The 27,467-nt window shown below is 48.4% G+C and overlaps 2 protein-coding genes across 2 annotated transcripts in view; both read left to right on the top strand.

Annotated features, from left to right (window-relative positions):
• The window catches only part of LOC141106813 (uncharacterized), a 40,090-nt gene that overhangs the window by 1,596 nt on the left and 11,027 nt on the right, over nt 1–27,467 (top strand). The gene's annotated exons all lie outside the window — the stretch shown is intronic.
• The window catches only part of LOC141104960 (uncharacterized), a 28,409-nt gene continuing 2,794 nt past the window's right edge, over nt 1,853–27,467 (top strand). Inside the window, 3 exon segments of the mRNA XM_073594771.1 lie at nt 1,853–2,517; nt 2,520–3,282; nt 19,881–20,975. Of these exon segments, the coding sequence (XP_073450872.1) occupies nt 1,863–2,517; nt 2,520–3,282; nt 19,881–20,975 (2,513 nt within the window). The 5' untranslated portion in view covers nt 1,853–1,862.

The following is a 27,467-nucleotide window of genomic DNA, read 5'->3' as shown; positions in this document are numbered from 1 at the left end:
AAGTCCGTCGGATTTGAGGCTGAAAAAGTCTGCTGAAAGTCCGGAGAAGCCCACACACGATCGGATTACCAGCCAGCTTTAGTCCGTCGGCGTCCGTTGGACTTTTGTAGATGAAAAGTCCGACCGTGTGTACGCGGCATAAGTCTATTCCAGTGTTATTTTGTCCTCAACATGAGTGTTTATCAAATGTTCAGAAGGGTACAATTGAACCCCTCAGGCTGTGGGTCCCTATCAAATATCTGGTTGGAGGCTGAGGTGACAAGAAGACTTCCTTTACACCTTTGGTCCAGACACCCTTGGATTGCAGTACAGGGAGTGCACGGAGTGAAACAGGTGCCAGGACTCCATTCTAGAGAAGCTCCCTTCTGCAGGCAGGCTTGGGTGTGGGTTGCATATGCAGACCAACTGAAAGGTAGCTGGCCAGAACACAGAGACACACAGCAGGCTAGAAAAATTGTCTGGATGGGCTTTGGTCAGTAACCAAGAAGATAGCATTTGAAAAGCTGAGCTCACACCAGAAGGTCAGCAGAGGTGAGCGGTAGTCAAGGTCTAGCTGATGTCAACCCGGGAATTAGCAGAGACAAGCACGTGGTCTGGTACTAGCTGAGGATAACCTGGGAGAAAAGCCATGGTCAGGGGGTGAGGTTGAACCAGGAATCAGCAGAGACAAGTCATGGTCAGAAACTAGCTGAGGTCAAACTGGGAATTATCAAAGACAAGCTATGGTCAGGAACCAGCGGAGGTCAACCCAGGAGACAAGCTATGGTCGGGGACTAGCTGAGGTTGAACCAGGAATCAGCAGAGACAAGCCATGGTCAGGAACTAGCTGAGGTCAAACTGGGAATCAGAAACAAGCTATGGTCAGGAACTAGCTGAGGTCAAACTGGGAATCAGCAGAGACAAGTCATGGTCAGGGACTAGCTGAAGTTGAACCAGGAATCAGCAGAGACAAGCTATGGCCAGGAACCAGCTGAGGTCAAACCGGGAATTATTCGAGACAAGCCGTGGTCAGGAACTAGCTGAGGTCAGCTACTAGCTGAGGTTGAACCAGGAATCAGCAGAGACAAGCCATGGTCAGGAACTAGCTGAGGTCAAACTGGGAATTAGAGACAAGCTGTGGTCAGGAACTAGCTAAGATCAAGCTGGAAATCAGCACAGACAAGCCATGGTCAGGGACTAACTGGAATTAAACCAGGAATCGACAGAGATAAGCTATGGTCAGGAACTAGCTGAGGTCAAACTGGGAATCATTAGAGACGAGCCATGGTCAGGAACTAGCTGAGGTCAAACTGGGAATCAGCAGAGACAAGTCATGGTCAGGGACTAGCTGAAGTTGAATCAGGAATCAGCAGAGACAAGTTATGGTCAGGAACTAGCTGAGGTCAAACTGGGAATCATTAGAGACGAGCCATGGTCAGGAACTAGCTGAAGCCAAACTGGGAATCATTCGAGACAAGCTGTTGTCAGGAACTAGCCGAGGTCAGCTACTAGCTGAGGTTGAACCAGGAATCGGCAGAGACTAGCCATGGTCAGGAACTAGCTGAGGTCAAACTGGGAATTATTGGAGACAAGCCATGGTCAGGAACTAGCCAAGGTCAGCTACTAGCTGAGGTTGAACCAGGAATCAGCAGAGACAAGCCATGGTCAGGAACTAACTGAGGTCAGTAGCAGAAAGGCAGAGCAGAGACAAGTCCAAGGGCAGGCCCCCCGAATATTCAATAGCTTTTTGATGATGAGTTTGCTCTCAAAGTCCCTGCCTTGTTCTGAATGAATCTTCGATGGTAGATCATAGTGATTGAAGAACCAATCTGCTCATGTCTAGCAATAATCTTTGTATTTCTATTTTAGTAGATGGACGGGAGATGAGGAAAACCTCAGAGGATTGTCTCACTTTGTCTCCAGACTGTAAAGTAGAAGATGAGGACATCACACAGTATAGTCCAGGAGAAAACCCGACTACCTCAAATGTCCATCCGGCACCACACAGTGTAGATGGACCATCGTATTCCTCTTATCCTGAGGAACCTCAGACTGTGAGGGACGGTGCCGGACCATCGTATTCCTCTTATCCTGAGGAACCTCAGACTGTGAGGGACGGTGCCGGACCATCGTATTCCTCTTATCCTGAGGAACCTCAGACTGTGAGGGACGGTGCCGGACCATCGTATTCCTCTTATCCTGAGGAACCTCAGACTGTGCGGGACGGTGCCGGACCATCGTATTCCTCTTATCTGACTTATGAGACTGTCAGGGACGGTGCCGTCCTTCAACAGATTTTTACCTGTACCGAGTGTGGAATGTGTTTTGGCAGAAAATCAGATTTAGATAAACACCAACTATCTCACAGAGGTGCAAAGCCACATTCCTGTCCCGAATGCGGGAAGTGTTATCCGCGGAAATCTGCTCTTGTCAGACATCTAAGATCTCATACCGGGGAAAAGCCGTATTCCTGTACTGTGTGCGGGAAATGTTACCCATGGAAATCAGCTCTTGTCAGACATCAAAGGTCTCACACAGGGAGAAGCTGTATTCCTGCTCTGAGTGCGGAAAATGTTTTCTGTGGCAATCTCAACTTATCAGGCATCAAATAAATCACACAGGCAACATGCCCTTTTCCTGTGCTGAGTGCGGGAAATGCTTCCCATTGAAATCAGCACTTATCAGACACGAGAGGACTCACACTGGGGAAAAGCCGTATTCCTGTAATGAGTGCGGGAAACGTTTTTCACGGATGTCTTATCTGTCTGAACATCAGAGGTGTCACACGGGGGAGAAGCCGTACTCCTGTCCCGAGTGTGAGAAACGCTTTCTACGTAAACCAGATCTGGCCGCACATCAGAGGTCTCACACGGGGGAGAAGCCGTTTTCTTGCCTCGAGTGCGGGAAATGTTTTTCGCAGAAGTCTCATCTTTCCGTACATCTGAGATGCCACTCGGGCATGAAGCCGTATGCCTGCCCAGAGTGCGGGAAAAGCTATCCACGGAAATCAGAACTTGTCACACATCAAAGATCTCACACGGGGGAGAAGCCGTACTCCTGTCCTGACTGCGGGCAGTGTTATACGCTGAAATCAACACTTGTCAGGCATCAGAGGTCTCACACGGGGGAGAAGCCGTATTCCTGCCCTGAGTGCGGGAAATGTTTTTCGGAGAAGTCCTATCTTTCAGTACATCAGCTATGTCACACGGGGGAGAAGCCGTTTTCCTGCTCTGAGTGCCAGAAATGTTTTGTGCGTAAATCGGATCTTGGTAAACATCAGAGATGCCACACGGGCGAGAAGCCGTATTCCTGCCCCAAGTGCGGGAAAAGTTTTTCACAACAGTGCAGTCTTGCCAAACATGTTAGAACCCCACACAACTTTTGAAACATATTAGGGCCCGGAGTGTGGGAGATGTCTTCTACTTGGATTGTATTTTGCCCTGGAAAAAGGACATCTTGATACAAACCTCAGAACGCTGACTGAACGGTTCTCTGATCTTCAAAAATGTAAAAGTGGCTTCAAAAGAATTTGAGAACCGACCAAAGACAATAAAGTTACAAGACGGGGGGGGGGGGGGGGGGGGGGGGTGTTCACTGTTGGTTGAGTTCCTCCTGCAATGTAGCCTGATCTCCCCTGGTGAGACAGATGTTCGATATTTCTAGTGGATGAAGAGCAGGGGAGAGATCAGACAAGACTGTCAATGTAGGGGTAGTACCATGGACCTTCACAGATGCCTGCATTTTCTTGGAGAGAGCCACCTACTGGATGGGTTTTGGTAGCAAGCCAACAAAAAAGTGACTCTCAAGTTAGAATAGCACCGTTCATAGGGTACTGTACTGCAGAAGTCTCCAACCCACCCCGCACCAGGGACCAGCTGCTTGGAAGTCAATCCCTCCACTGACCGGGAAATTAAGTCCCTTCACTGACCAGGTGGGTTGGTTGTTATTTGTGTGGTAGTTGCAGCCTGTCAGAGGGTTTCAGCTGGTCTCTTCGGGAGGGGGGTTTCGGGAGGTGCTGTGGGGTGTTGCAGCCTGTCATCTTGGGAGGGGAGACAGATTATCACCTTGGGGGGGGGGTGGTGGTTGCAGCCTGTGATCTTGGGGTGGGGGGGGTGGCGCAGCCTGGGTTTCACCAGTGCTAGTAAATCTTGTCCCCAGCACGGCTCTCCTTCCTAATACTACACCAGAGGGAAGGGTTTAGTGATACCAGGAAAAGGGGAGCAGGTGCCCTCTGGAGGGTGGAGGATGGCAGTGCAGGTTACACTGCCCCGCCCCCCCAAGCTCCCAGCAGGCCACAGCCTGGGGCAGGTCCGCGGCCTGGGGTTGGGGACCCCTGCTCTACTGTACATATCAGTTGCCCAGGAGGAGTAGAATCTGATGGAGTGTATATTTCGTCTGGGACAATAAAGCTACAACATTGACCCGCGCAAAGTGCAACCTAATAATGGTTAAAATCTATATTTCTACTTAAAATCACGATATTCTTTGTAAGTTGATGAATAAAAGTCTGACTTTAGATGTTTTTATTATTAAAAGTTTATTTCCTTTTGTTCTTTTTCTATCACGAGTGACCCACATTGACATTCACCCTCCTCATAAATCTCAGGACGTCTGGAGTAGACTCCAGTTATAACGGATCATTGTTTCCGGGGCTGTGGTTCGGCTGGTACCTTGATGCATGTGTGGTGGGCGTGTCCCAGGATAAAAAGATTCTGGGGGGGGGTATGCCCACTGATTTATACACTTGTGGACACCAGTATCCCTAAGAACCCTTATGAGGCGTTATCCTGAAACCTTCTCAGTGCACAGCCAACCAATTTAGGCTGATATCTTTTATTTTGTACAGTCGCCAAAAGGACCTTGGCGAGGAATTGGAAATCTGGGATTCCGACCATAGCACAGGTTAAAGCCAAGATAGCCTGGTATCTGATTAATAAAAAAAATGGCAGCGGTCTTGCTAGGCAAGGTCAAGAAATTTAAGAAGGCCTGGAATCCATGGATCTCCAGTGTTTGGGGGGGTGCGACCCAAATGACTCTTTATGGTTGCTCTAACCGGTGTGTGTCATAATTTGCTCCGACCCTTTCCCTACCCTCCCTTCCCTATAAGCTCATCAGATCATACGCCTATATATCATTCCACCCGTAATTCCTCCTCTGCACATCACACTGTCACGTACCTTGGTTGGAGGCCGAGCTGACAAGAGGGCTTCCCTTGCAGCTGTGGTCCAAGCAAGCACCCCTGAAGGCGGTGACAGAGGTACAAGGCTCGAAGATGCATGGGTTCCGGTAGCTGGGTAGCAGGCGTCTGCCAGGGATGGAGACCTCATCAAGGAAAGCCAGGGTCATACACGGTGAGACTGAAGTGTGGTCAGGTAGCAGGCCAAGGTCAGTACCAGAGGAATCGGCAAAGTGAGGTCCAGCAGTAGGCTGAGGTCAGAACCAAGCAAGCAGGCAGAAAGTAGTCAGAGGATTCAAAAATCCACAGAGCAAGGTCAGAAACTAGCCAGGTCAGCAACGGGAGATCAGTCAGAATAAGCAGGAACACGGGGAAGCTGAACAATATCCAGCGATAAACGCACAGCAGGATCTCTTTTAAATAGGCAGCTTGGCGACAATGCACATGGACGTGCATGCTGGCGCACACAAATGCGCCTACATGTCAGTGCACTCTGGATACTAGCCCGAGCTCGTCTGTGTGCTGGTGCACGAACATTAGCTGCACGAGAATGACCATTAGCTGTATTCGTTTCCTGACACACAACCTCCAACCACAAGATCATCTTTATTAGATCACATCTAAGATAGAGAACTCCCCCTCCATCTTTTCTATGTCCCGTGTCTCTATAAACAAAAGGATCAGCATGAATACAAACAGCCCAGTCTTGTGAGGAGTCAAGCCGTGTTTCTGGAACACCAACTCCATTCTCATTCCCATCTATCTTTCCACCCGTAATTCCTCCTCCGCACCATCACCACCTCCAACCACAAGATCATCTTTCTTAGAGAAACCCCCTCCATGTTTTCTATGTCCCTATAAACAAGAAGACCAGCATGAATACAAACAGCCCAGTCTGGTGAGGAGTCAAGTTGTGTTTCTGTAACACCGATAATCTGCTGTCCAACTCCACTGCCTTACCCAGCAACCCAATTGAAATAACCTTCCAACCATCACAGAAGTCTTCCCAGGGTAGACTCTTTTATATTTACTTCAAACCATGTTTCTCCGAGTGTTTCTTGGGTGATACAGCATCTAACTTCTCAGCAGAGGGTAGACACTTGGTAAAATCAAAAGCACGTGGTGATTATACCCCGACACATAGTGAACAAGCCCAGTTTAACTTGGTGTCCCAGAAGGTAGGAAATTTCTCCAGCTCACTGCATCATTTCTTTATTGGCTACATGGCTGGATACAGCAGTAACACCCCAACGCATTTCGGCTTAGGCCAAAAAACGTTAGCGCGTTACTGCTGTATCCTGCCATTTAAAAATCAAAAGCACTTAGTGGTTATACCCCAGCGCACAGTGAACAGGCCCGGTTTAGTTTGGTGTCCCAGAATGTAGGACATTTCTCCAGCTCACCTCATCAGTTCTTTATTGGCTACATGGCAGGATACAGCAGTAGCAAGCTAACATGATTTGGCCTAGGCCGAAACATGTTAGCTTGTTACTGCTGTATCCTGCCATGTAGCCAATAAAGAATTGATGCAATGGATGTTACCAAGTATATTAGAGGATTATTGCTACATTTCAAAGGCACTTGGGCCACAGCACAGATGCAGGATCTTGAAGCATGGTCAGGGGTGGGCAGGAGTCGGGTGGCAGAAGTTTCAAATACAGGATACAGAGGCAGAGTTGGGGCCAGGACAAGGTCATTATTAGGCGAGCAGAGAAGGTATCCATGAAACAAAGAAAGCCGCTCCAGGTGAATGAGTCTCCAGTTAATCCCCACACACACTCGTCGGGTGCTAGCCCAGCTCGCATGCTGTGTATCATAAAGGTATCAGAGAAGGTATCTGATCAGCAAGCAGGAGGCAAGCCCAGGCAGGCAGCAGTCAGCAACAACCGGGTGGCAGAAGTTCCGAGTCAGAAAACAGGCAGAGTCGGGGCCAGGCCAAGGTCAGTATCAGTTGATCACAGAAGGTATCGGATCAGCGAGCAGAAGACAAGGTCAGGCCACAAGCCAGGGTCAGCAATGGAATATCTGGATCAGATCAAGCAGAGTCAAGACGAAGCTGGGTAAGAACATAGATGAAAGTGCATGATTGGGGTCCAAATATTTGCTGCTCCTTGTCGTACTGATTCCCCAGATTTAGACGTTTACTGATGGTTTGCTCCTTCCGAGGAGCTAGGAGCTCCCGGTTCAGTTTTAATACGGGATCAGACAAAACCTTGCTTGTTTGGACGTTTATCTAAACAGCAGACTTTTATCATTTATAGTAACGTTTTTTTCCATCAGCTACAATATGTGACCCCTTCGTTCTTCTTCTCTCAATGGTTGTTAAGGAGCTGTGGATCCCGTCACCCGTCATGTGCTTCACAACCGGTGATGTCAGAAGCCCCAATTAATTTGCTGGCCATGTAAACAGAGGGGCCGACATCATTCCCCATATGGCCATATTTGGGGCATAACATCGTTCACATCTGGCCTATGGCCATATTTGGTAAATGACATCACTGGGTATACCCCGCCCATTTATTTTTTACATTCCAGATGATACCTCAGGGAGCTGTCATTCATGGTGAATGACCGATAGGATCTGACGTGTCAGCCAGTTTTTACCTTTGACAAGTCGGTGGGTGTCGTTCAGTGTGAGGTCTTCATCGCTGGATGATGCGATTAATGAGGATTTAGATTGTGGGTCATTTTTTGATGCTTTTTATTCTTTAAAAAAGAATGCATCAAAAAGTGTGGTGTCTTTATTTACTGTTCACATTCTTTTGGGAATGAACAGCAATATTATGTACCCGTAATTCTATCACATAGGAGGTGCTATCTGGGTGCCCCCTTATTTGTAAATGGGGCCTCCAGACTCCAATAAGCCCCCTGCCTGCAGATCCCCACAACCACAGGGCCAGGGTTGTAGGGAAGAGGCCCTTGAGCTAATCAACATTAGGTGGCCTGGTATAGTTCAGTAAGGGGACCTCATGCCCATCCTCCCTCCTTTTCCTGTATGCTGGAAAAAATGGTCTGGTATGGAATTCGGGGGGAGGGGATCACTATGCTTTTTTTTCTTGTTTTTTGCATGCGGGTCGCCTTTGACATCCATACCAAGGATAAGAGTCTGCTATGTATTGTTAAGGGAAACCCTAAACTTCAGAAACCCACCCCGATCCAAACCCAAGCTCTCCCCGTCCTCCTCTATCCTCCCCGCTCTCACCCACCCTCCTCCATCCTCCCCGCTCTCTCCAAACCTCCCCTTTCTCCCCCCATCCTCCCCCATCCTCCTCTATCCTCCTGGCTCTCCCCCATCCTCCTACATCCTCCCCGCTCTCCCCACTCTCTCCCCATCCTCCTCCATCCTCCCCGCCCTCCCCAAACCTCCCCGTTCTCCCCCATCCTCCTCTATCCTCCCGGCTCTCCCCCCATCCTCTTCCATCCTCCCTGCTCTCCCCATCCTCCTCCATCCTCCCCGCTCTCCCCAAACCTCCCCGTTCTCCCCCCATCCTCCTCGCTCTCCCCCATCCTCCCCGCTCTCCCCCATCCTCCTTCATCTTTCCCCCCATCCTCCTCGCTCTCCCCATCCTCCTCCCCGCTCTCTCCCATCCTCTCCTATTCTCCCGGCTCTCCCCCATCCTCCCCGCTCTCCCCCATCCTCCCCGCTCTCCCCCATCCTCCTCGCTCTCCCCATCCTCCTCCATTCTCCCCGCTCTCTCCCATCCTCTCCTATTCTCCCGGCTCTCCCCCATCCTCCCCACTCTCCCCCATCCTCCCCACTCTCCCCCATCCTCCCTACTCTCTCCTATCCTCCCCACTCTCCCCCATCCTCCCCGCTCTCCCTCGTTCTCCCCGCTCTGCCCCCATCCTCCTCCATCCTGCCCCCCATCCTCCTCGCTCTCCCCATCCTCCTCCATTCTCCCCACTCTCTCCCATCCTCCTCTATCTTCCCCGCTCTCCCCCATCCTCCCCGCTCTCCCCCATCCTCCCCACTCTCCCCCATCCTCCCGGCTCTCCCCCCATCCTCCCCACTCTCCCCCATCCTCCCCACTCTCCCCCATCCTCCCTACTCTCTCCTATCCTCCCTTATCCTCCCCACTCTCCCCCATCCTCCCCGCTCTCCCTCGTTCTCCCCGCTCTGCCCCCATCCTCCTCCATCCTGCCCCCCATCCTCCTCGCTCTCCCCATCCTCCTCCATTCTCCCCGCTCTCTCCCATCCTCCTCTATCTTCCCCGCTCTCCCCCATCCTCCCCACTCTCCCCCATCCTCCCGGCTCTCCCCCCATCCTCCCCACTCTCCCCCATCCTCCCTACTCTCTCCTATCCTCCCTTATCCTCCCCACTCTCCCCCATCCTCCCCGCTCTCCCTCGTTCTCCCCGCTCTGCCCCCATCCTCCTCCATCCTGCCCCCCATCCTCCTCACTCTCCCCATCCTCCTCCATTCTCCCCGCTCTCTCCCATCCTCCTCTATCTTCCCCGCTCTCCCCCATCCTCCCGGCTCTCCCCCCATCCTCCCCGCTCTCCCCCATCCTCCCCGCTCTCCCACATCCTCCCGGCTCTCCCCCCATCCTCCCCGCTCTCCCCCATCCTCCCGGCTCTCCCCCCATCCTCCCCCATCCTCCCCGCTCTCCCCATCCTCCCCACTCTCCCCCATCCTCCTCCATCCTTCCCCATTCTCCCCACTCTCCCCCATCCTCCCTGCTCTCCCCCCATCCTCCCCGCTCTCCTCCATCCTCCACACTCTCCCCCATCCTCCTCCATCCTTCCCCATTCTCCCCACTCTCCCCCATCCTCCCTGCTCTCCCCCCATCCTCCTCCATCCTCCCCACTCTCCCCCATCCTCCTCACTCTCCCCCATCCTCCTCCATCCTCCCCACTCTCCCCCATCCTCCTCCATCCTTCCCCATCCTCCCCACACTCCCCCATCCTCCCTACTCTCTCCTATCCTCCCTTATCCTCCCCACTCTCCCTCATTCTCCCCGCTCTGCCCCCATCCTCCTCCATCCTGCCCCCCATCCTCCTCGCTCTCCCCATCCTCCTCCATTCTCCCCGCTCTCTCCCACCCTCCTCTATCTTCCCCGCTCTCCCCCATCCTCCCCGCTCTCCCCCATCCTCCCCGCTCTCCCCCATCCTCCCGGCTCTCCCCCCATCCTCCCCGCTCTCCCCCATCCTCCCGGCTCTCCCCCCATCCTCCCCGCTCTCCCCCATCCTCCCGGCTCTCCCCCCATCCTCCCCACTCTCCCTATCCTCCCTGCTCTCCCCCATCCTCCCCACTCTCCCCCATCTTCCTCCATCCTCTCTGCTCTCCCCCATCCTCCCCGCTCTCCCCATCCCCCCCACTCTCCCCCATCCTCCCTGCTCTCCCCCCATCCTCCCCGCTCTCCTCCATCCTCCCCACTCTCCCCCATCCTCCCTGCTCTCCCCCCATCCTCCCCACTCTTCTCCATCCTCCACACTCTCCCCCATCCTCCTCCATCCTTCCCCATTCTCCCCACTCTCCCCCATCCTCCCTGCTCTCCCCCCATCCTCCTCCATCCTCCCCACTCTCCCCCATCCTCCTCCATCCTCCCCACTCTCCCCCATCCTCCTCCATCCCTACCCATCCTCCCCACTCTCCCCCATCCTCCCGGCTCTCCCCCCATCCTCCCCACTCTCCCTATCCTCCCTGCTCTCCCCCATCCTCCCCACTCTCCCCCATCTTCCTCCATCCTCTCTGCTCTCCCCCATCCTCCCCGCTCTCCCCATCCCCCCCACTCTCCCCCATCCTCCCTGCTCTCCCCCCATCCTCCCCGCTCTCCTCCATCCTCCCCACTCTCCCCCATCCTCCCTGCTCTCCCCCCATCCTCCCCACTCTTCTCCATCCTCCACACTCTCCCCCATCCTCCTCCATCCTTCTCCATCCTCCACACTCTCCCCCATCCTCCTCCATCCTTCCCCATTCTCCCCACTCTCCCCCATCCTCCCTGCTCTCCCCCCATCCTCCTCCATCCTCCCCACTCTCCCCCATCCTCCTCCATCCTCCCCACTCTCCCCCATCCTCCTCCATCCCTACCCATCCTCCCCACTCTCCCCCATCCTCCCTACTCTCTCCTATCCTCCCTTATCCTCCCCACTCTCCCCCATCCTCCCCACTCTCCCTCGTTCTCCCCGCTCTGCCCCCATCCTCCTCCATCCTGCCCCCCATCCTCCTCGCTCTTCCCATCCTCCTCCATTCTCCCCGCTCTCTCCCACCCTCCTCTATCTTCCCCGCTCTCCCCCATCCTCCCCGCTCTCCCCCATCCTCCCCGCTCTCTCCCACCCTCCTCTATCTTCCCCGCTCTCCCCCATCCTCCCCGCTCTTCCCATAGCCTTGCAGGAGGTAAATGTCTTTTTTGCATGTGTGCGCTGTAATATTGTGTTCTGTCCTATGGTCTTATGGCTGCACCATCTTTGATGCATCTTTTAGGGTGTGCCCCCCAAATATCTTGTTTGTCCTCCCACAGTCTGTCACTCAAAAGAGAAGGGGCGGGTTGTCACCATGTTATTCCTGGTGCCGTCTTTATTGTGATGAGAAGAGCGGGGAAGATTGCGGAGGACGGACCGTTCTTCAATATAACACTCTATGATCACATGGTCTGTGCCGGGGTTCTTTATTACATTTATTGTTCACGTTGTATTTGATTTACAACCACTTTATATTCATTTTGCATTTTCAATGTTTTTCAGCTCCCTTTGACTTTAATGAGGTTCAGATTCAAGTAATGTTCACCAAACCCATCTGAACTGAACCCAGGTATGTTCAACTCATCCCCAACCAAAATAATAATACCACTAAAGAAGAGATGTGGCCTGATCTGGCAGATGTATGGAGCACCCTGGAGTTTAGTCAGGGATGCTCCTCACAAATGTATTTGCCAAGAGTAGTTATCCTGGGCGATTGATAGGGATCTATTGATTTCTCCCTAAGTTTGGCCTTGTTGCACTTTTCTCTTCTAGCACTAGGTGGCCGGATACTTGGCGGCACTAGATACGAGAAGGGCAACCCAAGGTCAGGTTATGGGTATGTGGCTGTTCCAGCCAATGGGCAGGGGTTTTCTTTAATCCCTTGGCCTGCTGGGAGAGCTTATAAATTCGGGTGAGGTCAGGTGATCTCTGTTCTGTGCCACCTGGACGGCTGTCTGGGTGTACGTGTGTCGTGTTGCCCCGGGCTGCTAGGCCAGAGATTGGGCCTATCCTGGGGGCATCAGGCTGCCAGGCTGTGTGAGGGCCTATCCAGAAGTAAGAGAGCAGCGCAGGGTTAGGATTGTAGCTTGCAGTCCAACCAAAAGTGATGGTTCTGCCGGCTGAAGAACCTGTCATAGTCGGAGGTAGAGGGGAAGCTGTCACCACAAAAGGACCAACCACCTTTACCAGGGACCACAATGAGTAACTGAAGCAAGTACTGGAATCATATTCTCACCGAAGCGCACGATGGAGAATCGGGAAACTTCAGACGGTGATCAAGTCAGGGACCCAACCAGCGGAGGAGATGCTTGCAGAGCAGCTTTGGGTGTCAAGCCAGGGACTGAGCCAGTCAGCAGGGGTGAAGCTTGAGGAGTATCTGGAGTGCCAAGCTAGGGACCCAGCAAAGAAGCGGGGGTGACGCTTGAGGGAGATACCACCGCCAACCTTGGAGGAGCTCAGGGATTCATAGTCAGTGGGTCTAATGAGAGACCAGGAGTATTGAAGAACTACAAGGAGCAGTAGTAGTGGAGCTGAAAGAACTGATACGTTTGAGTTAGGAACTGTTACCATAGGAGACAGCAATCCTGCACGTGCAGAAGTGGTGCCTTGTTGGGGCCTTTCCCTGTACGGCTGTCCTCCTTTTGAAGTCTCGGAGTCTGCCAGTTGAGTTTGCAACTATCTAAGGGTGTCCTGGCCCTAACCATCTTTCCCCCAAAAATATATAAAAAGGACTTTCAAAAGAAATAAAACCTCTTTTACATCCAAGAAGTGTCTGGCGCCCAATCACTTTTACCATCTTTGCACCCACTGTGCCTCACAACCCATCACATATTGAAGGATGTCTGCTATCTTTGGCTTTGGAGGTCCTCATTAGACCAAAAGTGGTAAAAATACCTTGCTACAAATATTTTCTAGCTAGAGCTTACTCAAAACTGATATATATAAACTCAATATTTCGATTCCCTTGGTGGGAGTGGAGATGACCCCATCTATAAGGATATATAGTACATACACACACAGCACAAGGCCGTGTTCACACTACGAGACGTTTCTCGGAGCTGCAGTTCCTCTGAGCTCCACAAGGTGGCGATCTTCTCACTTCTTCCCAGACAGGAAGTCTCTATGGAAGACAGGAAGTGATGTTGGGTACAGACAGGAAGTTCTGGGTGAGAGGTGAGTCAGGAGGAAGTAGAGAGAAGACATTGGTGGAAGTTGTAGCAGAGGAGGTAATAAGATCTTATTTTCTATTTACACCCAGTAACCCCCCGTCATGTCCGTCCTCTTCCTCCATAGTCACTGTGATGTCTTTTATCTCCAGCAGATGATGATACACACATATATAGTGTGGAAACCTAGATTAACCCCTTCAGGGGCAGAACATTCCCCCACTTATAGGGCCGGAACATTCTCTTCATATTGGAGATGTGTCACCTTTCCCACCAATCACCTCATCAGTCTATAGCAGTGGTCTCCAAACTGCAACCCAGGAGCCAGATGTGGCCCTTTGCTTGCTTTTATCTGGCCCTTGGCGGCCTATTCCACCAACTGACAATAATGATGGAGCACCATTCCCTCCACTGACACCATCAATGGGGCACCATTCCCTCCACTGACACCATCAATGGGGCACCATTCCCTCCACTGACACCATCAATGGGGCACCATTCCCTCCACTGACACCATCAATGGGGCACCATTCCCTCCACTGACACCATCAATGGGACACTATTCTTCTCATTGATATCAACAATGGGGTATTTCTCAGTAAAACATATGATAGAGCACCGCTCCCTCCACTGACACCAATGATGGAGAACCATTCCCTCCACTGACACCAATGATGGAGAACCATTCCATCCACTGACACCAATGATGGAGAACCATTCCCTCCACTGACACCAATGATGGAGAACCATTCCATCCACTGACACCAATGATGGAGAACCATTCCATCCACTGACACCAATGATGGAGAACCATTCCATCCACTGACACCAATGATGGAGAATCATTCCATCCACTGACACCAATGATGAAGCGCCATTCACTCCACTGACACCAATGATGGAGAACCATTCCATCCACTGATGAGCACCATTCCCTCCACTGACACCAATGATGGAGCACTATTCCATCCACTGACACCAATGATGGAGAACCATTCCCTCCACTGACACCAATGATGAAGCGCCATTCACTCCACTGACACCAATGATGGAGAACTATTCCATCCACTGATGAGCACCATTCCATCCACTGACACCAATGATGGAGAACCATTCCATCCACTGACACCAATGATGGAGAACCATTCCATCCACTGACACCAATGATGGAGCACCATTCACTCCATTGACACCAATGATGGAGAACCATTCCATCCACTGACACCAATGATGGAGAACCATTCCCTCCACTGACACCAATGATGGAGAACCATTCCCTCCATTGACACCAATGATGGAGAACCATTCCATCCACTGACACCAATGAGGCAGCACTATTCCCTCCACTGACATCATCAATGGGGAACTATTTTTCTCAATGATATCAACAATGGGGTACTATTCCTCTCATTTAAACCAATGATAGAGCACTGATGTTGGGGCATTTTCCACTCCCAATGGCCACAGCCCCCCGGCCCCTCCAAAGCCTGAAGGACAGTAAACTGGCCCTTTGCTTAGAAAGTTTGGAGACCCCGGGTCTATAGTAACGAATTATATGATGTTTATTGTAGTGGGGGATGGGTGATTTATTTTTTCAGGGGGGGATTTATAATAGGGATGTCTTTATGAATAAATTCTAACGAAAAAAAAAATATTCCCAATGTATGTGAAGATTCTACATTGATCCATGTCATGGTATCTCCGTACTGCCCAACTTTAGAACTTGAAAAAAGAAGGATGAGCCGGGAGAAGATGTAGCACGTTCTGGGGGGAAAAGTGGAGAAGTCAGGAGTCATGTACCCCATGGCCGTGTCCAGCATCCCATGACTTTGGTTTGGTAATAGTTTGTCCTATTCGCCTCACAAATAACCAGAATTCAGTAACAAGGACCCCTACAAAGACTTTGTTTAAAATCCAAGCAGATTTACTCATCCTTATAGGAAGATTCTGGGAGGATTGCGTATAATTACCCTTATCTTTATTAATTAAAAGCACATGTAACTGGAGAGGAGAGGTGAGGAGGATTCTGGGAATTCTGGGACATTATCCAGTAACAGACAAGGGATGTGTCTGGATGGTGACTGTATCATTGTGTGTGTCAGGTTCCTATAAGGTGTCAGGATGTCACTGTCTATTTCTCCATGGAGGAGTGGGAGTATTTAGAAGGACACAAGGATCTCTACAAGGACGTCATGATGGACAATCAGCCGCCCCTCACATCACCGGGTAAGAGGAGACTTTATTGTAAAGGAGAGAGCAGTACGGAGGGTCCACCTAGATCCCCCATCATCTGATAAACGCATAGAAACAATGTATTCAGTCAGTGTGTGTGTTTCCTACAGATGGATCCAGTAATGGGAACCCACCAGAGAGATGTCCCCATCCTCTGTATTCCCGGGATTCCACACAGGAAGATCACACCATCCCCCACCATCATCAGGTAGATGAGGAACAATTATTGGTAGTTATGATTTATACACAAGCATGTTTATTATAATGAATGTTTTATTATATATTCAGAGGGAAAATCTCGAAAATTATAATATTGTTGTTAAGGAAGAGTATAAAGAGGAGGATGAGGAGTATGGAGTGATGGAGGAGTTTTCAGAAGAACACAAGGATATGATGGAGACACCAAATACCAGGAACCCACCAGAGAGATGTCCCCGTCCTCTGTATTCAGGTCACACCATCCCTCACCATCATCAGGTAGATGAGGAACAATCACTGATAGTATCATTAGGATCTGTACATTATCTGCATTGTTACCATTGATGTCATTTTTATTATTTATTCAGAGTGGAAACCTGAGAGATTCTAAAGTTGAGGTGAAAGAAGAGATAAGTGAGGAGGATGAAGAGGATCGGGTGATGGAGGAAGAGCACAAAGATCTGTACCAGGACACCATGTTGGAGTCATCCAGCTACAGGAACCCACCAGAGAGATGTCCCCGTCCTCTGTATTCCCGGGATTCCACACAGGAAGATCACACCATCCCTCACCATCATCAAGTGAGTAGGGTGGAGTATCTAGAACATGAAAATGACTTGTGGAGATGAAGTATGGATCCTAGAAGATGATACGATTAATTCTCTCTCCTTCTCTTGGTTTAGGGTGAAGATCTGATAGTTATAAAAGTTGAGGTTAAATCAGAAGAAGAAGAGAGGTATGTGAGGGATGATCAGCAGTCTATGGAGAAGGATGGAATAACGGGGACATTTATAGAGGAGGACACTCCTACAGAGATCAGCACAGGTGGGTCATTAACACTGAATACATTCCTATGTTAATGGTTTGGTCCAGAATAGGATGGAGACGGAGCTCTATCAGCTTTTAATAAACTGGTAATGGTCACTTTCCTGAACTGTGGGGCTCCGCTGAAAGAAAAATATTGAGTGTCTCTTTTCTAACATCAACATAGATACGAAAAATCATAATCTGCCTTTATTAGGATGTTTTATCTCCCAAAGTAAATTTACAGCCTGCTTTATTACTACTGCTAAACTCTAATAGTTGGGGGGGGGGGGGGGGTGTTGCTTTTCTCCCATTTGCCAAAAATCATTGAGGTGCTACGCTACAGAGTCCTGACCCCTGTGCTCCATATATTAATTGTTTGTTACATACTCCAGACCCCTGTATTCTATACTTTCTGTTGTATGTTACATACCCCTGACCTCTATATATTATGCTGTATGTTACATACCCCTGACCTCTGTACATTATGTTGTATGTTACATACCCCTGACCTCTGTACATTATGTTGTATGTTACAGACCCCTGACCTCTATACATTATGTTGTATGTTACAGACCCCTGACCTCTATACATTATGTTGTATGTTACATACCCCTGACCTCTATACATTATGTTGCATGTTACAGACCCCTGACCTCTGTACATTATGTTGTATGTTACAGACCCCTGACCTTTATACATTATGTTGTATGTTACAGACCCCTGACCTCTGTACATTATGTTGTATGTTACAGACCCCTGACCTCTGTACATTATGTTGTATGTTACAGACCCCTGACCTCTGTACATTATGTTGTATGTTACAGACCCCTGACCTCTGTACATTATGTTGTATGTTACAGACCCCTGACCTCTGTACATTATGTTGTATGTTACAGACCCCTGACCTCTGTACATTATGTTGTATGTTACAGACCCCTGACCTCTGTACATTATGTATGTTACATACCCCTGACCTCTATACATTATGTTGTATGTTACAGACCCCTGACCTCTATACATTATGTTGTATGTTACAGACCCCTGACCTCTATACATTATGTTGTATGTTACATACCCCTGACCTCTATACATGATGTTGTATGTTACATACCCCTGACCTCTATACATTATGTTGTATGTTACCTACTCCTGACCTCTATACATTATGTATGTTACATACCCCTGACCTCTATACATTATGTTGTATGTTACATACCCCTGACCTCTATACATTATGTTGTATGTTACAGACCCCTGACCTCTATACATTATGTTGTATGTTACAGACCCCTGACCTCTGTACATTATGTTGTATGTTACAGACCCCTGACCTCTGTACATTATGTTGTATGTTACAGACCTCTGTACATTATGTTGTATGTTACAGACTCCTGACCTCTGTACATTATGTTGTATGTTACAGACCCCTGACCTCTGTACATTATGTTGTATGTTACAGACCCCTGACCTCTGTACATTATGTTGTATGTTACAGACCCCTGACCTCTATACATTATGTTGTATGTTACAGACCCCTGACCTCTGTACATTATGTTGTATGTTACAGACCCCTGACCTCTATACATTATGTTGTATGTTACAGACCCCTGACCTCTGTACATTATGTTGTATGTTACAGACCCCTGACCTCTGTACATTATGTATGTTACATACCTCTGACCTCTATACATTATGTTGTATGTTACAAACCCCTGACCTCTATACATTATGTTGTATGTTACAGACCCCTGAGCTCTATACATTATGTTGTATGTTACATAACCCTGACCTCTATACATGATGTTGTATGTTACATACCCCTGACCTCTATACATGATGTTGTATGTTACATACCCCTGACCTCTATACATTATGTTGTATGTTACATACTCCTGACCTCTATACATTATGTTGTATGTTACCTACTCCTGACCTCTATACATTATGTTGTATGTTACCTACTCCTGACCTCTATACATTATGTATGTTACATACCCCTGACCTCTATACATTATGTTGTATGTTACATACCCCTGACCTCTATACATTATGTTGTATGTTACATACCCCTGACCTCTATACATTATGTTGTATGTTACATACTCCTGACCTCTATACATTATGTTGTATGTTACATACCCCTGACCTCTATACATTATGTTGTATGTTACATACCCCCGACCTCTATACATTATGTTGTATGTTACATACTCCTGACCTCTATACATTATGTATGTTACTTACCCCTGACCTCTATACATTATGTTGTATGTTACATACCCCTGACCTCTATAGATTATGTTGTATGTTATAGACCCCTGACCTCTATACATTATGTTGTATGTTACATACTCCTGACCTCTATACATTATGTATGTTACTTACCCCTGACCTCTATAAATTATGTTGTATGTTACATACCCCTGAGCTCTGTACATTATGTTGTATGTTACATACGACTGACCTCTGTACATTATGTTGTATGTTACATACTTCTGACCTCTGTACATTATGTTGTATGTTACATACTCCTGACCCCTATACATATGTTGTATCCTCTGCCCCCTTTACATCACACCCACAGTAGTGTCCTCTGCCCCCCCCCCACACAGTAGCGTCCTCTGCCCCCCCACACAGTAGTGTCCTCTGCCCCCCCACACAGTAGTGTCCTCTGCCCTCAGAGGACACTAGTAATCTTTGTATTTCTATTTTAGTAGATGGACGGGAGATGAGGAAAACCTCAGAGGATTGTCTCACTTTGTCTCCAGACTGTAAAGTAGAAGATGAGGACATCACACAGTATAGTCCAGGAGAAAACCCGACTACCTCAAATGTCCATCTGGCACCACACAGTGTAGATGGACCATCGTATTCCTCTTATCCTGAGGAACCTCAGACTGTGCGGGACAGTGCCGGACCATCGTATTCCTCTTATCCTGAGGAACCTCAGACTGTGCGGGACGGTGCCGGACCATCGTATTCCTCTTATCCTGAGGAACCTCAGACTGTGAGGGACGGTGCCGGACCATCGTATTCCTCTTATCCTGAGGAACCTCAGACTGTGCGGGACGGTGCCGGACCATCGTATTCCTCTTATCCTGAGGAACCTCAGACTGTGAGGGACGGTGCCGTCCTTCAAAGGATGTTTTCCTGTAATGAGTGTGGGAAATGTTTTGTCAAAAAGTCAGGTTTAGGCAGACACCAAATATCTCACGCAGGGGAAAATACGTTTTCCTGTCCAGAGTGCGGGAAATGTTATTCACGGAAATCACAACTTGTCAGACATGTAAGATCCCACACGGGCGAGAAGCCGTATTCCTGTAATGAGTGCGAGAAATGTTACCCATTGAAATCAGCACTTGTCAGACATCAGAAATCTCACACAGGGGAGAAGCCGTATTCCTGTCCTGAGTGCGAAAAATGTTTTCTGTGGCAATCCCAACTTGTCAGACATCAGTTAAATCATACGGGCCAGATGCCATATTCCTGTCCTGAGTGCGGGAAATGTTTCCCGTTGAAATCAGCCCTTGCCAGACATCAAACGTCTCACACGGGAGAGAAGCCATATTCCTGTCCTGAGTGCAGGAAATGTTTTTCACGGAAATCCTATCTTTTGGCACATCAGAGGTCTCACTCAGGGGAGCAGCCTTATTCCTGTCCTGAGTGCGGGAAACGTTTTCTGAGAAAACCAGATCTCCTTTCGCATCAGAGGACTCACACGGGGGAGAAACCTTATTTTTGTTCTGAGTGTGGGCAATGTTTCCCCCTGAAATCAACACTCATCAGACATCAGAGGTCTCACACTGGGGAGAAGCCGTATTCCTGCCCTGAGTGTGGGAAATGTTTTACGCAGAACTCCCACCTCTCTGTACATCTGAGATGCCACTCGGGCAACAAGCCACATTCCTGCCCTGAGTGCGGGAAATGTTATCCGCGGAAATCAGAACTCGTCACGCATAAAAGAACTCACACGGGGGAGAAGCCGTTCTCCTGTCCCGAGTGCGGCAAATGTTACCCGCTGAAATCAACGCTTGTCAGGCATCAAAGATCCCACACGGGGGAGAAGCCGTATTCCTGCCTCGAGTGCGGGAAATGTTTTGTAGAGAAGTCCTACCTTTCGGTTCATCAACGATGTCACACAGTGGAGAAGCCGTATTCATGCAATGCGTGCGGGAAATGTTTTGTACGCAAGTCAGATCTTGCTAAACATCAGAGATGCCACACGGGGGAGAAGCCGTATTCCTGTCCCAAGTGCGGGAGATGCTTTTCACAACAGTCCAGTCTCATCAAACATCAGAGAACCCACACAACCAGCATAGGCTAGAGCCAGGTTAGGCATCCGACGGCCACTTCTGCTAGTTTAGAGGTCCTGTTGTATGACAGATTAGACACTACTAGGGGCTAAGTGCATAGTAGATAGGCTGACTCTGAGTTCCAGAGCCGCACCGCAGTCTTTGCATGTGAGAAGCTGCATTCCAGGCTGGTTGGACAACAGTTGGAGGATCTCCCCATCACCGCTGATCTCGTCTTCGGGTCTCCAACACAAAGACATAGGCTGCATCATCCTAAGCGGCCCCCGTATCTGGAGTTTACTGCAACATTCATCTGGAGGAATCTCTGTTAATAACTATATATACTCGGGTTTATGTGCACAATCCCCCCTGGACCCCCTTTGCTGAGAGGACCCGTTTGTACATTGGATGTATGTACTGTTATTATTCTCTTATATAAAGCTTGTATTATTTCCATACTGGTGTCCATCTCTATACTTATTTACTTATCAAACCCACTCTTCCACTTAGTGAAGGTTCTACAACCTTCCCACATAACAGCTCCGCCCGGTGCTCAGACCTCGAGGCTGCCGACACCTCCAACCTACCAGAGTAAGGAACGGGATGGTTAGCACTCAAGATGACACCCAAAAAATGGCATTCCTTTATTGAAAAGACATGCACAACGCTGTGAGAACAGCCTACATGTTTCGGACATTAGTTTGTAGTCATGACGTTCCGAAACGCGTAGTCTTTTCAATAAAAGGATACTAGTTTTTGGATGTCATCCTGAGTGTCAACCATCCCTTTCTTTACTCTGGTACGTTGGAGGTGTCGGCAGCCTCGAGGTCTGAGCACCGGGAGGAGCTGTTATGTGGGAAGGTTGTAGCACCTACACACCTGTTTTCCTTCTGACATAATATCCTGTTTAGGGAGGGCCATTTCTCATGCCCCCCCCCCCCATAGCTTAAAAGAGGGCTACAATTTATTTTTTGATTTTTCAACCTTCACTGCCCCCCCCCCCAACCTGCATGAAGTCCCCCCAAATTCTTTACCAGGCCCTTTGGGCATGGTATGGATTGAGAGGGGGAAAATCACATGTAAATCTCAAGGGGAAAAAAAGCATGAAGTCCCCCAAGCATAACTTTATTATCTGAGCAAGGCCAGAAAGGGGGGGGGGGGGCCTTGATCCCCTATACGCTTCTGAACCTTACCAAGCCACATGTCTTCAACATCAGAGGATTGCCCTTGGCAAAATGTCCCCCCCCCCCAACCCTGGCTTCCATTAACTTCTATTGGGTTTGAATTCATCGCCAAAACTTTACTGATGTTTGCCGAAGCCGCATCTTATTGAACCAGGTACATTCGGCTTATAACTTGAAGGTTAGTGCAGGTATTATAGGGACAATGCACAATTTCTGTATCTGTGGCACCATTGACTTATGTTTGGCTCCCACACCCAATACATTGCCGGGAGGATATCAACTGACAGCAGACACATGCCGATCCATATGTAACAGGGTGTTAGTCACGTTGTTTCCCTCTACTGAGATTTCTGGTGCAGTTCTCACTTTCTACCACTAAATGTCCTTAATTTCCTTACTTGGAATCATGTTCAAGAGAAGTGCTTCCTTTTGTTCTGTCATCTAGTTGGAGTCAGGCTTGGCACCAGTGTGTCCTCGGCCATGGTCTCTGCACGCCATCTTGGGGGGACCTGTGTCTGATTGCATGCAACGTTCCCTTGAGATTTGGGCAGACCTTTTGACTTTTTGATAGAAAAGAGTCATATATTTCACCCGCTGTGGCCGTGGAATGTAAGTCATTCTACGTGGGGAAGGCAGGTAGGTTCAGACACCCCCTTGTGCAGCTGAGCCTAGGCACAGGTTTCTTTAAAGAGGGGACAGTCTAGGGACATCCCGACACCTCTGGTTTTTACCCTGTCAAGAGAAGGAACTTCTCTGAATGCAGCCAGCATACCGGTCTGGTGTGAGCATGCGCACCAGTTGGGCAGTCTAGCATCCCTCTCAGCAGGTCACAGTGATCGGCCATGACCAAATCTGCTTAAGGTAGCAAGCCTTGGGCAACCTATCGAACGTAAGCTCTGTAATGCCTACTATACTATTGAAACTGCCTTATGTTTGATGTGGAGAAGTGTCTAGTTACTTTTGGAAGAATGTTTAACCTTATTTTCCACTGCCGATTACTCGGCACAGTAAAGAAAAGCTTAAGGGAAAACTTGTGTTGCCAGATCCCTCTGCACCATAGCCACACATAAGCCCCACCTACATATACCTACCTGGTCACTACAAGTTGACCACACAGAAGAGAGGACACCATACTGCAAATGAGTCTCCAACTGTTTTACAATTCCACCAAATTAAACCCAACCTCGAACACCAATGGCTATGACTGGATTCCAGATCAAACAATAGTGTGGAAGGAAAGCTCCCTCGTTGTCCAAAAATCTCCAACTAAACTTTCATCACTTCAACCACTTATGGAGCTCCTCCTAACCAGCTCACATCCGACCAATTAGGTATGTGTCCTTTCTTTAACCTCCTGGCTAACCAATTAACCTTCCTTTGCATGGCTCCACCTCTCACCCAGTCGTACTGCCCCTACACATATTTCTTTTCCTCTCTTAGCTCTGGATTTCCATAGTCATACCAACAATGGAAAAACAGAAGAAAAAGACCAAACGGTCCATCAAGTCTTCTCCTGTAATCAAATGTTAGGGGTTTCACGGGGCAAAAGGTAGTCTATAGGGTCAGGATGATGGAAAGGGTTTCCTTTTCTGGTGACCCACTGACATTCTGAGGGAAGGAGCTGAGATTATGGATGCTATTTTTTTGTCTCCACTCCAAGTGCTCCACATTCTCCATCTCGGGCGGCTTTCTGCTACTGAAGGCCAGGCCAAGGTGAGAGGATTGGCTGAGACTGGCTGAGTCTTATTCGTGTTCAGACTACGAGACATTTCTTGAGGCTGCAGTTCCTCTGAGCTCCATAAGGTGGTGATCTCACTTCTGCCCAGACAAGAAGTCTCTATGGAAGACAGGAAGTGATGTCAGGTATAAATAGGAAGTTCCGGGTGAGAGGTGAGTCGGGAGGAAGTAGAGAGGAGACATCACTTCAAGTTTCAGCAGAGGAGGTAATAAGATCCTATTTTCTATTTACACCCAGTAACCCCCCGTCATGTCCGTCCTCTTCCTCCATAGTCACTGTGATGTCTTTTATCTCCAGCAGATGATGATACACACATATATAGTGTGGAAACCTAGATTAACCCCTTCAGGGGCAGAACATTCCCTGACTTACGGGGCCAAAACATTTTCTTCATTTTGGAGATGTGTCTCCATCAGTCCATCCCTCCGGAGAGGACCCACCTCTTTCCTCTTGAGGGTTTTCCTCTCTGAAGATGGCGAATTTTGATGAAAAGCAAAACTTGTCCAGACTTGCTATGGGAATGGAGTCCCAAACATTTCCCAGGAGACAGCGGAGGAGTGCGGGAGGGGGCGTGACTCCCGCGGGAGTCTAGTCCCGGAAGTGGGTGCAGATACCTGTATTATACAGGTATCTGCACCCCCCTCCCCCCTGAAAGGTGCCAACTGTGACACCGGAGGGGGGGGGAGAATCCGATGAGCGGAAGTTCCACTTTTGGGTGGAACCCCGCTTTAAATGGATTTTCATTACGATGTGTACGAATTTTCAGAATGAAAAACCACATCCACAGTTCCATCCTTCTTCAAATTTTCATACTTCAGTGGTCAGAACATTCCCCCACTTACAGGGCCGGAACATTCTCCTCATTTTGGAGATGTGTCACCTTTCCCACCAATTTTGACATATTGGTCTAAATTAACAGATACTATAATACAGGATGTTGGTTTTATTTAGAGGTGGATTTACAATACAAACTGTACATTTGTATTTTATAAGCTTTATGTAGATATATTGAGAGATTATAATTATTCCTGAAGTCTGTGAAGGTTCAACCCAAGGGATGTGTCTGGATGGTGACTGTATCATTGTGTGTGTCAGGTTCCTATAAGGTGTCAGGATGTCACTGTCTATTTCTCCATGGAGGAGTGGGAGTATTTAGAAGGACACAAGGATCTCTACAAGGACGTCATGATGGACAATCAGCCGCCCCTCACATCACCGGGTAAGAGGAGACTTTATTGTAAAGGAGAGAGCAGTACGGAGGCTCCACCTAGATCCCCCATCATCTGATAAACACATAGAAACAATGTATTCAGTCAGTGTGTGTGTTTCCTACAGATGGATCCAGTAATGGGAACCCACCAGAGAGATGTCCCCGTCCTCTGTATTCCCGGGATTCCACACAGGAAGGTCACACCATCCCCCACCATCATCAGGTAGATGAGGAACAATCACTGATAGTATCATTAGGATCTGTACATTATCTGCATTGTTACCATTGATGTCATTTTTATTCTATATTCAGAGTGGAAACCTGAGAGATCCTAAAGTTGAGGTTAAAGAAGAGATAAAAGTGGAGGATGATGAGGTTGGATTGATGAAGGAAATACACAAAGATCTGTACCAGGACACCATGGTGGAGTCATCCAGCTACAGAAACCCACCAGAGAGATGTCCCCGTCCTCTGTATTCCCGGGATTCCACACAGGAAGGTCACACCATCCCCCACCATCATCAGGTAGATGAGGAACAATTATTGGTAGTTATGATTTATACACAAGCATGATTGTTACAATGAATGTTTTATTATAAATTCAGAGTGGAAACCTTGAGAATTACAATATTGTTGTTAAAGAAGAGTATAAAGAGGAGGATGAGGAGTATGGAGTGATGGAGGAACTTTCAGAAGGACACAAGGATATGATGGAGCCACCTAATACCAGGAACCCACCAGAGAGATGTCCCCGTCCTCTGTATTCCCGGGATTCCACACAGGAAGGTCACACCATCCCTCACCATCATCAGGTAGATGAGGAACAATCACTGATAGTATCATTAGGATCTGTACATTATCTGCATTGTTATCATTGATGTCATTTTTATTATATATTCAGAGTGGAAACCTGAGAGATCCTAAAGTTGAGATTAAAGAAGAGATAAAAGAGGAGGATGATTATGATGGAGTGATGGAGGAAATACACAAAGATCTGTACCAGGACACCATGGTGGAGTCATCCAGCTACAGAAACCCACCAGAGAGATGTCCCCGTCCTCTGTATTCCCAGGATTCCACACAGGAAGGTGATAGCTATGGACACCTTTATCAGGTTGGTGGGAAGGAGCATCCAGAACACAAAAGTAACTCATGTAGACAATGTGTGGAGCTTACAATATGATTATTTTTTCTATTTGGTCTCACAATATAAAGTTTATATCTTACAGATGATATTCTCTCTCCTTTTCTTGGTTTAGAGTGGAGATCCAATCGATATAGAATTTGAGGTTAAATCAGAAGAAGAAGAGAGGTATGTGAGGGATGATCAGCAGTCTATGGAGGAGGATGGAATAACGGGGACATTTATAGAGGAGGACACTCCTACAGAGATCAGCACAGGTGGGTCATTAACACTAAATACATTCCTCCACCCATACTGCTCACTGATTGGTCCAAAGAAGACTGGATGATGATATCAGTCTTAGTATGCTGGTAATGCTCTTCTTCCTAAACTGTGGCCGTCGTCCTGCATATTAGATCTTCTTCCCCTCAGATAACCCCCTTCTCTGTGCCTCACACAGTTTAGATGCCTAGACTGGACTCGGGTGGCAGGAAGATGTCGGTTTGCACCCTTTTTATCATATAAGCACAAATAATATAAAACAGAGTTTGCATTTTTTAGGTTGTCTAATATCTTACCTCCCTAAAGTAAAATACTTTCTTACTGCCACAAACCACAAATGACTGGTGGGGTATGTTCCTCCTTCTTGTGGTCTAAAATCATTGGGGTGCTATATTACCAACTCCTGAATCCTGCATGCTTTACATTCTATTGTTTGTTACATACTCCTGACCCCTTCTCTCTGTATATTATGTTGTATGTTGCATACATTGCACTCACACTTCAGTTACCCTCTGCCCCCTGTTAAATATAACATTTTAAGGATTGTTTTATCACATCAAACATTTGGACCCTTAAACAGAAAGTGATAATGAGGGAGGAGTCAATAACACAATGATGGTGGTCTTCAGGATCAGTCCAGTCTTCATTTTGGTTGTTCTCCCCCCATCCTCACTCTCTGACCTCTGGTGGGGCTCAGCCCCGATGTTATTCATGACTAAATCATGGACTGAATAAGGAAGTGCAGGACTTCTTGTGTTGGGAAGATGGCAATGAGTGATAGAGGGGGTGGGGACACTCGTCCTATAATCCCCTCATCACTGTCACTCCTATAAAAGACAGTTCTCGTTGTTTCCTCACTCTCTGACTAAGGTCCATGAATAAAGAAATGAACTGGTAGG

Source organism: Aquarana catesbeiana, linkage group LG08 (genome assembly GCF_042186555.1).
Source record: "Aquarana catesbeiana isolate 2022-GZ linkage group LG08, ASM4218655v1, whole genome shotgun sequence".
Classification (NCBI taxonomy): domain Eukaryota; kingdom Metazoa; phylum Chordata; class Amphibia; order Anura; family Ranidae; genus Aquarana; species Aquarana catesbeiana.
The sequence above is the reverse complement of the archived record's forward strand: the minus strand, read 5'-3'. Positions and strand labels throughout refer to the sequence as shown.